The sequence below is a fragment of the Athene cunicularia genome (assembly GCF_003259725.1).
Source record: "Athene cunicularia isolate RWA chromosome 3 unlocalized genomic scaffold, athCun1 chr3_part1, whole genome shotgun sequence".
Taxonomy (NCBI): Eukaryota; Metazoa; Chordata; class Aves; order Strigiformes; family Strigidae; genus Athene; species Athene cunicularia.
The window spans coordinates 28,813,594-28,826,864 of NW_020799097.1; the positions used below are offsets into that span (position 1 = coordinate 28,813,594).

The 13,271-nt window shown below is 36.1% G+C and overlaps 1 protein-coding gene across 8 annotated transcripts in view; it reads left to right on the plus strand.

Annotated features, from left to right (window-relative positions):
- Positions 1-2,084: 2,084 nt before the first annotated feature.
- Positions 2,085-13,271, plus strand: part of PHF3 (PHD finger protein 3) — a 41,567-nt gene continuing 30,380 nt past the window's right edge. The window contains exons 1-5 of one of the 8 annotated variants that reach the window (XM_026844415.1): positions 2,258-2,353; positions 9,869-10,003; positions 11,453-11,606; positions 11,830-11,903; positions 12,164-12,325. In XM_026844415.1, coding sequence (XP_026700216.1) covers positions 12,184-12,325 — 142 coding nt within the window. In that variant the 5' untranslated portion in view covers positions 2,258-2,353; positions 9,869-10,003; positions 11,453-11,606; positions 11,830-11,903; positions 12,164-12,183. Of the gene's footprint in view, positions 2,354-9,865; positions 10,004-11,452; positions 11,607-11,829; positions 11,904-12,163; positions 12,326-13,271 lie in introns of all 8 variants that reach the window. The other 7 variants (XM_026844414.1, XM_026844416.1, XM_026844420.1 and 4 more) reach the window with 7 other exon arrangements.

Sequence of the window (13,271 nt, forward strand, 5' to 3'; positions counted from 1 at the left end):
CAGTGTCTGTTACTCCTGTGCTTCTGTGATGCTAATATGAAAAAAAAAAAAAGTGTCATTACAGGAAGGTATTTTAAAGTACTGGACTGGGGCATTTACAGTTATTTTCTTACTTTGAGCCACTGTAGCTCTTGTAATTTATCCTGTATGGTATCAGATTGTTGTACCTACGTGGCATAATAAAAATAGATTATACAGTGCAGTGTAACACTTCCTCTCTTAGTTTGCTGCTTTATTTGTTGCCAGATTTGGAAATTATTTTGACAACTGCAAAAAGAATGTGGACTGCTATAGGTGCTAGTTGGCATGGTGTATACATAGATGCACTATCGCTTGATAAAAATAGTCTATTTTTTGGTGAGGGAGCTTTTAAATTATAAAGTACTTGGTGCTTTAAGTCTTGTTACGTTCTTACTGAATGCACGTGCTTTTGCCTGACTTTCCTTCTTCCTGGCTGCTTGGTCGGTAGGACATTGTGTATTAGACTATTTTGTCATGGTTAGTGTGTAGATACTGTAAAGACATGATGCTCAGCAAAGACATAATGCCATACCTGACCATTGTTTTCTTCTGAGCTGCTCTGTGGGAGGAGACACTTGTGTTTTTAAAAAAACAAAACAACATTTTTCATGCTCACCTGTAGTTTTTGTAAATTTGTGAAATTAAATAAATTGCATAAATAGGGTTGAAATGTTATCAGAGCCTCTTACATGTGCATGACTAGGATTTTCCCTGTTGACTGCCAAAAAAGAAATGTCCCATTGATGTGTATAAGGAAGCATACTTAATTGTTCTAGTAAGCATGAGCAGGTACTGGATTTATTTAGTAGCAGGTTGCTTGAAGAACGATCTAGAAAGTAATTCAAGCACTACAAACTGTAAATCTCACTTTTCCTTTTATTAATGCGTTCATTCAAAAAAAAACCCCAAACAAACAAAACAAACAAAAACCAACCTGTCTAGTGTGTGGGAGAAGAACGATGAAGGAAGGAGCAGGAGAGACTGTATATTCTTTTTCTGTTTCCAAAAGCATGAACAGCTTTGCTTGCCAAAACTGGTCTCCGAGACTTTCCTGTATGCCAAATTAAGCCAGGCACTACTACACTACTCCATTTTCCTTGCCTCCATGACCATACTTACTGTAATTGTCTCTCTCCAACCTAAGTATATGCTTATGCTAAACTTCTGAAGAAACATTTTGCTGACTTTTTTTTCTATTCTGTTGTGTAGTTACATGTTCTTATTAGTTGAATCTCTACTCCAATAGTTGCATTTCTGTTATATTGCAAAGGAAGTGATTTAGAAAATAGGGAATCCCTTCTTGTAAAATTTAGGTGCCATCTTTGAATACAGTTCCTTAAGTTTTACCTAAACTTCTTCAAAACTGAAGTTTCTAAAAGGCTCCTGGACCTTTTGAAGCCAGCTCATGATTCTTGTATGCTTGACTGAGGTCAGATTTCCATATAAAATTTCTGTAATTGAATTTAATGATAGGTAAAAAATAACAGAGGTAAGGCCTTGCTGCTTAAAAATAGTTACTTGCTATGAAATACTTGATAGTTCCTATATGAACAGAAATACAGTCCTTCTCAGTTTTGGGCCTAGTATGGCAGGCTCCTGAGCCTTCTCAGCTCCATTGATGGTAGTGGAAGCTGACCTCAACTTCTGCGTTTAAAGGTGAAGAAAGATGTGCACTCACAGTGCTGCTAAGCAGGTTCACTTGTTCTTGATTTCCCCTTCCCACTGTGTCCCACCCTCTTGGTTTGGTTAAGTTTTAAACAAATTTTAGGAAGGAAGTGTTCTAATTTTCTAGTTACCCTGTAGAAGTGACAGCACTCTGATGCTGATAGAGTTTATATTGACTTAGCATAGGCTTTCTTTTAAAAATAATCAGTTAGAGATTGATTTTTAGACATGGAGAAGGCCATGTTAAGACAGAAACAGATTTTTTTTTTTGGGTTACAATTCTAAAATACCTTAAGCATTCTTTATAAAACACAACAGCCAAAACAGTTTGCTGGTTTCTTAGGTGTTTTACAATTTGTAGCTTATTTTCTTATGGTATTTTTCTTGTCTTTCTATAGGGCTGAAAGACACACAGGAGTCTTCATGGATATAGTTGATACATTTAATCATTTAATTCCTACTGAACACTTAGATGATGCCCTATTTCTAGGATCCAACCTGGAGAATGAAGTCTGTGAGGATTTTAGTACAAGTCAAAATGTCTTAGAGGATTCGCTGAAGAACATGCTCAGCGATAAGGATCCTATGCTAGGATCTGCAAGTGCCCAGTTCTGTTTGCCTGTTTTGGATAGCAATGGTCCCAATTTCCAGATGCCTTGTTCAACAGGTAAATCTTACAATTTTTTAAGATTTCAGTTTAAAATACAATTATACTCTAGTACCAACCCTTTTTGGTAATGTAGAAATAAGAATATGGGATTTCTGTCTCCTTCTTGCCCTTTTTGTTGCGCTGCTTACATGCTTAGCATGTAAACTGTGTGCAGTTGTTCTTAACATCATCACTTAACAATAGAAAAAGGCTCCTAATCTGGATCAGAAGTAATTTAGTCTTTGTCTTGAGTATGCGTAAATTATTCCAAATTAAAGTTGTGATTTGTTTAGTGTAAGTACTGTGCCTGATCAATGAAGCTGCTAGTTGTCTTCAAAAAAATGTAGGAATTCTGGATTAGGAGTAGGAGCATGAGAGTTGTACAAATTACTGCTCTGACTTCAGGGTTATTCTGTTAGTGATAGGCCTTCTAGTACTGAGCTGATGCCAGATTCTGGGTGTTTTGCTTTTGTTGCTTTCAAACAAAACCCTGGAATGATAATACATTTCTTTTTTGTTTGTTTGGAAATACCTGATTTGAAAGCAATTCAGAGCAAAGTTTTAAATAAAAATTATCTTAGGAGTTGTGGAGTAGTTTTGGAAGATCAAAAAAAAGAAGGGTGATCCAGTCCCTAAAATTATTATTTATACTGTTGAATAGTTGGAATACACTGAATGTGGTGTAAGAGACAAAAGTATACTCTGTGCTTAATAGTGTTTTTTTTTTATTTGACTGGAAGTTTTAAATATTTTTTTTTTAGGTTAATTGGAAAAGTGTGGTAGATTACTGCAGATAACTTTGATTGTATCAACATCTCATTTTTTTCTGGCAACTGTTCCTGAAAATCTTGAAAACTCAGAATATGATAGATTTTTTTTTTCTGCTAAGACTAAATTCTCACCTTCACTAAATTAAGTGGTATTACAGTGTGGAAAACTTTAAATCAAAGATGATATTGACTGAAGCAATGAAAAAGTAAACTACAAAGCCAAAACAAGATATTTGATCTTATTACGTAGTAGAAAATTATTAGAAGCCATTCTTAATGTTTATTTTTATTTTTATTGTAGTCTGTATCCTTACACATTTTTCTGTAACCCAGCAAACAAAATTGTACCACTGTTAATGTGCATAAGGCTGAACAATGTACACAACTAAACAAAATTCCTTCTCTCATTTTTTTTTACTTCCAAGAAAAAACAGTGATGCAAATTCTTGTTTCACATTGTGTCCTATGTATCTTCATGTAGAATTTTTGAATTAACTCATAGGGTACGGCTGGATATTTTGGAAGTTAGGGGGAGACTTTTGGGGCTTTGGGGCATGTATTTCTTCTAAAAGTGATCAGCAGTGTGATAATTAGTACTATTCATACTTAAATAATCATGATTAGTTTTTAAGGTCTATTAAAATATGTGAGCTAACTCATTTACTTGGGAGCTGCTATTTCAGCCCCTCTGCAGACTAAGGGAATCAAAACAGATTTGATTTATGCTGTATTCATTATTTTAATGTTTTGTTTTTAAATGTGAAAGCAAGAGCAGAGCCACATTTCAGAAAGCAATTTGCATTTAATGTAGTAGGTATCCAAAAGGACATGAAATCTTATTGTTGCTTGTTCTTTGTAGGTCTTGTTAAGAACTGTCCTTATTTTGAGATGGTAGGACTACACTATATAGTTTTTTAGTTGAGAATAATGATGATCTGTTTGAAGCAAAGTTTGTTTGCTTGTCTTTCTTCCTTGAGTATTCATATAACTTACGATTTATTTGATTTGTCCGAGACTGTTGGTGATCTAATACAGTTTATGTAGTCTGCTGGTAAGAATGTACCTGCTGGTAAGGTGCAAGATGATAGTACCCTTGGTAAGAATTACCTGTACGAAGGCTGTTTTTTCCAGACAGTATGTGTGAAAGCTCATCTCTACACCAACATCAGTTTGCCTAAAAATGAAAAAAGCATAATTCTCCTCACAAACTTGCCTTACTTATCACTACTGTATCTTTACAGGTACAACACCATTGGTGTGTCATGCATGCAGAATGATAGTTTGCTGTATTCTGATCCTTATCTCACTATGAATTTATTCTGTAATGCATTAGGCAATATGCTAACAGAATTGTTGGTTATTGGCTCTTAACCTTTCACTAGGGTTAAAAGTGTACATAGAAAAATGTGTTTGCGATAAGGTTTTACTATTTAGTAAAATAAATCTCTGTTGTTATTTATTTGTTAAGCAGGGCAAGACCTAGGAAATACTGAAATGGTAGATGGTGGTGTTTCTTACATTCTTGATTTCATTCCTGAAGAAAAATGTTATTTTTTTTCCAGAGGCACAAATTTATTTACCACAAGTTTACATCTTCACAGTACTTCGCATAACCCATGCCTAGACCATAGAACAGCTTAAGAAAAGGAATGAAATGCTCATGCAAATTAGTTCAGAGGGCAATCAAGGGGCAGATTTATCGTGTTTGCTGCTTCACGAATAAGTGGAATGTACTCTGTTCTGTCCAGTTTTTAAAGTGTTGAAGATTTCATGCTACAACTTCCTTGGTTGTTGTGTGCAAGCCGAAGAGATAAAGGTAAAAGTAATTGCACTGAGGAGGCGATTTGGCTAAAATGATGTTAGGTCCTATAGATAAAATGGAGGAGCAGAAGGCATGGCTCACTAGTACTGCTTTGAAAGCCTGGTTTGAGCAGAGTTCAAGAGTATTTGTAAACCTCTGTACAAACCAAAGTACTATCTTTATATGCCTTCAACCCAAAAAATGTACCGTGTTCCAAATATGGAATTTCTTATCTGAGCATGAGTACGTGTGAGTGGCAGAGGCTTTGAGAAAGGCTTGTTTCAGGCCTGCTTACCCACATACCAGATTTCTCAGGAAAGTGACATTTTCTCTGTTGTAGAGATCAGGTCTTTTTGTCTAGGAACCCTTTCTCTGTTGCTTTTACATTTGTTTTGAGTATAGGTTTGTTTTCTGCTTTTTCTTACTGCTGCGTTGACATTAGTTCTTGTTGGGTGTTATTTACAGGCCTAATCCAAAGTTACTGCTCATCAACATTGCTTGTCTTGCTCAGCTTTAGGGTTTATATTGCACATCGTTCCCCATGAACTAAGCTCTTTCTTAATACTAAGCTCTTTCTCTGCTGAGTTACCAGTATCTGACTGTATGTGATGGATACTGGTAGCAGCTGGTTGTGTGTCCTTTAAACAGTTGAGGTACTAGACTGTAAGACAGAAACACGTAGATTTTTATGAGTTGAAGTTTGATTTTTACAGTCATTTCTCATTAGAGGTATCTACCCAGAAAATGCAAATTTTGTAAATTAGATTATAAATGCCTCTCTTGGGGAGGATGGTAGCATAGAATCATATAATGCAGGAGAGTTGGAAGGGTCCTTTAAAGGTCATCTAGTCCAATCCTCCTGCAATGAGCAGGGATACATTCCACTAGATGAGGTTGCTCAAGGCCCTGTCCAGCCTGACCTTGAATGTTTCCAGGGATTGGGCATCTGCCACCTCTCTGGACAACCTATACCGGTGCTTCACCAACCTCATGGTAAAAAATTTCTTCCTATATCTAGTCTGAATCTACCCTCATTTCATTTAAAACCATTACCCTGCATCCTATTGCTAGAAGCCAGACTAAAAAGTTTGTCCCCATATTTCTTATAAGCCCCCTTTAAGTGTTGGAAGACTGCAGTAAAGTCTCCCTGGAGCTTTCTCTTCTCCAGACTGAACAGCCCCAATTCACCCAGCCTGTCCTCATAAAGGAAAGGTGTCCAGCCTCCTGATCATTTTTTGGCCTTCCCTGGACCTGCTCCAGTAGGTCCATGTTTTTCTTGTGCTGAGCATCACATAGTCGAAGTACTGGTGTATGACAAAGAGGAGAGATTATGAGAATGGATGTCTGTTGCCTGCCTATTGATAAGGAGAACTATATCAGTACCAGTAAAGCAGTCTCATGTTCATGTCTTGGGCTGAATCCAGTTTGTGCTGGATCTAAATGGTTTCTCCAGTTAGGTGACACTGTTCGTCTTTCTCTACTCTGTGAGCTTGCTCTGTAATAGAACAGAATGGGGTTGTCTTGTTCAGCTTTGGTGCAGCAGTTAAGTGTTCGGAGTAGACAAGAAGATTCTTTGTAGGTAATGGCTTTTAGCAGAGCTATAAGTAGCTCTTTATGACCCTCTCACAAGCTGGAAAGGGTATGGGTTAAATTAACAGAAGTTATGATGAAAATCCTTTTAAGATATGTTTGTGAAGAGTAACTGCTAAACTGTAAAGATACAGTTTGGTTGCAAGTTTGTGGAGTTACATTGAGCAGATTGCTGCTCTTACAGCACAGGTAGGAGGGTTTCTGTTACTTAAGTGCATCAAGGTACAAGCTACCCACAGACCTTATTATTCGCTGCAGTTCGTAGGAGCCTAGCAATAATGAAGGCCATTTACTGTTCTGAAGTAGATGTTAGCAGAAAGGCTTAGGGTCGATAGTGAAAGTTGATATAACTGTTCTCTTTGCCAGTTAAAGGACAACATTTGACAAAGTGAGGTTTTTGAGTATCAAATCAAATTCTTGAAACAGAAGTGTCCCATGTTATGTTTTAGGGGTCTCTGTGCATCTGTTCATCGGTGTGGTCAGATGGCTGTTTTTCCAAGATCTGAATGACCAACACAGGAGGGTAGTTTATTTAGAACAGCTCTTGGGTGTCTTTAATATTTGTGTGGTGTGGGTGGGTGTAGATGTGTGGTTTTAGGTTTGTGTTTTTTTTTCTTTCTGAGCAAGTCCTTGATCAGAAGTGGAAACTGAAGTTTATGATATGATGTTAACTCTTGAGAGCAGCACCTTTTTTTCAACTTTGGATGGTACCCTAGCGATAGGTTTTGGTTTGTTCTGTTATTTCTTGCTGAAATACATCCTGGAAGCTTATCCACTAATTTTATAAGCTTGTGAGCATAGCAAGTCAGACTGGTTACCTGCCAGCAGTGAACCAGCATTCATGTTGAATTGGTGTTACTCAGCTATCACAAATTCTGTAGCTTTTCAGGATGCAATTTACTGGGGCAGTTTGATTTATTATACATGTAATAGAGGGAGTGGAATTTGAACTGTATATAATCTGAAGACATTTCTGGATTTCATAATAAAATCAACCTTTTAACCAATTTGGTTTATGGGTCTGTTTATCAAATCGGGCATTTGTCCTAAGTTATGAGGAAGGCTGACTATAGGAGTGTACAAAGACTGTTAGAAACATATTTTTAATTGCCCCTTTTTTCCTGTCCCTATGGATTGTTGTTGGGAAAGTGTTTCCCCCAAGTGCAGTCTGTTATTCCTAGTTTTAGCCTGTGTTTTCATGAGTACTGTGGAAAGCAGAATTACCTCTGTTAAATTGTGATCGCCTACTCAATGTTTGGAGTCAAACCAGTTGTCCTGACTACATATACTACTTTTCTTTAGCTAGTGTCCTTTCTCGCTGTGTTTGTCATTTCAGGCTTTTTTCAATAAAGCCTATGTACATGTATTTTTCTTCCTGCATATGAAGTAATTTTGAATGTAACCTTCAGATTGCAATCCAAAATTTAGTCTACATTTGTTTCAATCAGTTTTCTTACCTCTTAATGCCTTCCTTCCTCCAAGCTGTCCATGTGAACAGTTGCACAGTGTCTTGTGACCAAGGTAGTAATTTTCCTGTATAACATTTAAATTTCTATGTTGGTATTATATTAAGTATCTGGAGAATATTTATTTTGCATGCTTTTCTGCTTGTAGGTATCAGACTACCAGTTTTCCCCATTTTAGGTCCTTCTGAAGACATAAGTTATTCATTTGGATCAGTTTTATGGATGGAGAGAGGTTGGATCTGTAAGGATTTGCAAGGCACTTTATTTACGAATCACAGAGCTCATCTAAAGGCTGTCAGTGAAAGAATTTGATTTAAAGCGCTTGCTTTGGTGCTGTGTTTTAGTTTGTTGTTGATATTTGTGCTTTATGACTCTTTATTTCCAAAGTAACAGGCTCCTGTGGATAAAGAACCACAAATCACAGTATCCCTGTTATGTAATTCCTTTTTTTTTAAATGGCGTTTCAGTCCTCTGTCAAGATACATGAAGTATTAAGTTTATTAATCCTAATTGATATGTTTTTATTCTAAAGACAGGAAAAAAAAATCCCTCTTTACAGTTTAGAGATTCATGGAGAATGGGAGTAAATGTTTAGTTAGTATTTCACATGGTAATTGATTCTTTTCTTGCGCTGGACAGTCAGTACAAGGTACTTGCTGGCAAATTCTCAGTTAAACAGGTTACAGGCTTACAGGAAAACTTGCATAAAACAGTTGGAAGTTGGTGTTTTCTTATGTGTTATATATCATCAGTGACCTCATCTCTCGCAAATGTATTATTTTCCTAACAAAGAACATTTTTACTTCCATTTCTAGAGCATATGCATCACAAATGTCAATAGGAAAAAGATTTTAATGTAAAATATACTCATTTACAGTCTTGAGAGTTAGTGATGTTTTTTCCATATCAATATCTATGTTTCATTGCTTTACTGGAGTTTCTTAGCTCTTAAGGATTACTAAGACATGTTTTAGTTACTGCTTCGGACTGTTACTGTTCTTTTCATTGAAGCATAATGTTAGTTTTTTTATGGTATCATCCACATATAGCGTGGTAGAAATTTTTAAATGTTCAACCATTTCCATATAATTTGTAATGCTTGTAGAATTAAAATACAGACTCTGCTGTGGACTTGCTTAGTTCTGCTGTTAGCATGATTCAGATGGTCACAGCATTCACAACAGCACAAAGCAGCACAACATTGGAGTTCTGTTCTGTGTGGTTAGCTAAGCAAAAGAAAATCAATAAAGATTTATAAATTTCAGAGATTTTTTATTATGTTTTTAGGGGTATTTTTTTTCTCCTTCCCTCCTCTTCCCCCAGCAAGTAAGGCTTATTTTCCTCAATTTTACATTGCTGAAGAATTAAAAAATAGTCACACTTTTGTTTTAATGCATGGAAAATTTTACTTTAAATTTGCAAGTAAACTATTTTTACTGTTATTCTATTATTGTATAATATATATGAAAATGAGTGAGTAGTACAGCACAGTAGCCTGGAAATTTAAATACTTTACAAGTAATGGAGAGACTCAAGATACTAAGTTGAAGGCCAGTGGTGCCTTTTTCAGTATGAATATGTTGAATGTGACTCATATTTTTGTTATTTGCAGCCTGTTCAGTTGTACACTGGTGTACAACTTTTTCTATTCAGATGTGTTTCCTGTTTTTCCCTCTTTCTTCTGTCTCAGCCTTCTGTCTTAATTTCTGTGCTTATTACTGAGTTAATCTTTAGATATTTATTACTAAGATCAATAGGTCTTTCTTTTTAGTTCTGTTTGGTTTTGCTTTTGTTGATTTACTTTTTTCAACACTGTGTCTCTACCTCTGCTTCTCTTTCATAATTTAATTTCTGAATCTCCTCTTTATCTATTACTATTCTCTGTCACTTTTTCTCTTCCCAGCAGGGTCTGTGTCGAATGCTCCTCATCTGGGGGCCTCATGGGGCTGTACTAGCCGAGTTATAGCTCAGGTGGTTTGAAATTAGCAAGATTCTGTGCTTCAAATTCTTCTGTAAAATTAAAGCTACAGCACAGAGTCTTGTAAGTATGAAAATACTTTAATTCTAATATTTCAAACTGTCTGTCAATAGTATACCGAATGTATCCCTTTTGTTACTAATAAAGGAGGGTGTGTATATATTCAGTAACTTGAGCAAGAACATTATAAAACCTGAGGCTCTGATGGCAGCCCTGAAATCTGCTTCAAAGCTGTTTCAGAAATCGTCCAAGTAGTTTTTATTGGTCAGGTTTGTCTTCAGTACCTTAGCTCTACACTGAAGAAACAGAAGAGGATCTAAAAGGCATCTCCCTTTGTCACAGTCTGTTCCACATTTTGTAGGAACACTCTTTACTGAGGAAGCTAATGCCAAAGTGCAGAGCTGTTGGGAGGACATAGTCTTTGAGAGCACGAGAATGGGCAGCCAGAGTTAGAGTGAGGGTCCATCTCATCCAGTTTTCCATTTTGGACAATGGCCACTATTAGATACTTAGGGGAAAATAAAGTCTAATAGCGCAGTTACAATGCCATCTTTTTGCCAGTGTGTCCATTTTCCCAGTATGTAGCTTATAGCAAATAAGTGATTAAGGAACATTTGGATGACTGAAGTAAGACCAGCGTTATCAGTCCTCTGCGGCTTGTGATATCTGTGTGTATATGTACACACACAGAGGCATAAAAGTGGCTCTGTGGATTGGAAAGTGAAAGCTGCTAGTAACTTCCGGAAACATGCTTTTCCTGTAAACTGATGTATATGATGCAGTAGCTAAAAATGATGGTTAAAATAAAATGAGTACCAATGAATTGTCAGCTCAGGAAACTCCTAGCTTTCAGCTCTTGGGGGACATCTAATTACAGAGGTCCAGAGTGCGGATTACCTGGTGCCAAGGTCAGCCTTCCTTAAGAGGCTGTTTAAAATCTTTCTAATACTTGAACTTTAAAATTAGCAGGTTGTTTGGATACTGGGTGTTGTTTTTTGTTGTTTGGTTTTTTTTTTTCATTCTTCATGACAGGTGATTGTGGATTGAATTACAGTCTTGATAGACTTAATTATTCATCACTGTTCAACTTTAGCAGTGTTTTACAACTTCCAATTTTTGGTATTTTAAAAGTATGCTCATTATTGTAGTGCCTTCACAAGAGCATTATTTTTTGAAGTTGCAGTTACATCAGACTTTGAAAGGAACAAGAACTGACAGATTTTCTAAGACAGTCTAAAAATTCTAACAATTTTTAATTTCTGTTAACTTCTTGCATATTTTGATTTCTGAAATAATTATTTTTAATCAGTTTTAAGTAAACAGTTGTTAGAAATTTTTAGATGTCTTATTTCTGTCATGTGAGTTTATCTTAAAAATGTTTCTAGATAGGTGCCTTAATAGTGAAAAATAGGCATACTTGGTTGTTTGGAGTTGTATTTGTCAGACCCTCCTACATGTTTTGTGAAATTACTTGAGTGTTTGGCTTGATCTCACAAATTTCACATCCCACAGGGACCAGGATTCATTAATCACACATAGGATCTTGGGATAGGAGAGGCTGCCATTGCAGAACCAAACTTAGAAAGTGGGGAGAATGGCTGGTACAGTGGCTTGACTGCCTCTTAGGAAACCTATTTTCAGGAGCAACCTCTGGGATCCTTCTCAGGTTAGTGGAGGACAGGAATTTGACAATGTTCTCTGACTCTCCTGGGAGACTAGTGCATGCTGCACTCAATGTTCTTCCAAAAAGGGGTTGCAGATGCAGCTATGTGATGTGGGTGGGACTTCAGAGTTTTAAAATTGTATCCTGTGAGAAAACTGTGATTTTAAACTCTTTGCACTTCTGGATCAGCTCTTTCTGCTGTTTACCTTTCTTCACTTTTTCTTAGGTGGGAAGGGACAGTGAGGGACAGCTGATCCTCTAAGACTGGGGACCTTCCTGTGGCAAAAAAACAATAAAAATGTGAGTCCACCAAAAAGCTATAAGGACTATCTACAGAAATTTTAAGCTTTGGGTGATAGCTTCTTCTACACTGAAACTGCCTCACATGGGAATTTTCTGTCTTGCTTTTCTTAATTTCCCCCTCCCCCCCTTTTTGTTTGTTTTTAGATGGCCATTTTTTTTTTTTTCCCTGTCTCTTACCCTGTCTTGCTCAGCATTATAGCTGCAACATTTTTTGATCATTTTAAGTTTTAGGCTCTTTCTTGTTTGTTTTTTTCCAGTTATTGGTCTTGATGATATTATGGATGAAGAAGGAGTTAAAGAGAGTGGTAACGACACCATTGATGATGATGAGCTTGTTTTACCTAACAGGAATTTGAGGAGCCGATCTGAAGAAACATCAGTCACATCACCAAGAAAATCACCACGTTTAATGGCACAAGGTGATCGTTTTAGATTATGTGTTTTTGTACATTTGAAGCCAATTAAATTTTTATAATCTCACCCCCCAACCTTTATAGACTTACAGTAAAGCTTTGCTGTTCGGTTGTGTGAATTCAAGGACAGACGCTTCCTTTTTTTATACACTTCATCTAGAAGTTGGCATTCATAGGGTACTACTCAATTTGAATTTCTATTTGATAAATATTTGATGTCTTCCTTATGGCCACTAGTCCTTAAATTAATTTTTGAGATTTTGATCCTTTTACCTTCACCAAGAAAAGCATGTTGTAAACAGCACTGGAATATTGGGTTAGCAAGTCTCTATTTCCAAGTGAAATTTTACCTCTATCTATTTTTGTTTATTTTCCTTTTGTTTTAAATTAGGTTATACTAACTGCAGTCGGAGTCTTTTCATCAAAATATCTCAATGTATAATTATTTTAATTAAATATTTAAATTATGTGTGTTAGGTAATTGATTATGGTTAGGGTTTTTCTAACTTGTTGAACGAGTGGAGTTATTGACAGCTCTGCTTTCTCCCCCTATAGAGTAGGCTGAGTTATAAACATAAAATTACTTAATAGAGAAATCAAAATTGAAATAAGAGCCTGTGGTACAAAGCTGGTGAATACACTTTTTAAAAAGGCACTGGAATAGTTTGGTGATATTTCTAATCACAATATAACCTTGAGGTAGAAAAAGTTCAATGGTAGAAAAGTAGAGTGGGTTTTTATTGTCTTTTTATCATCACTTCTGTGTTATATATACTATTCAGAACTCAGCCATTAGAATAATGAGATTTTTACATCCAAACTGTGGTAGTGTAAAATTAAAATGCAAGTAATTTGTAACTTTTTAAAGTATACAGCTGGTGGGTTTTTTTTTTGGGGGGGGGGGGGGGGGGTTTTTTTTTTTTTTTTTTTTTTTTTTTTTTTTTTGTGGGTT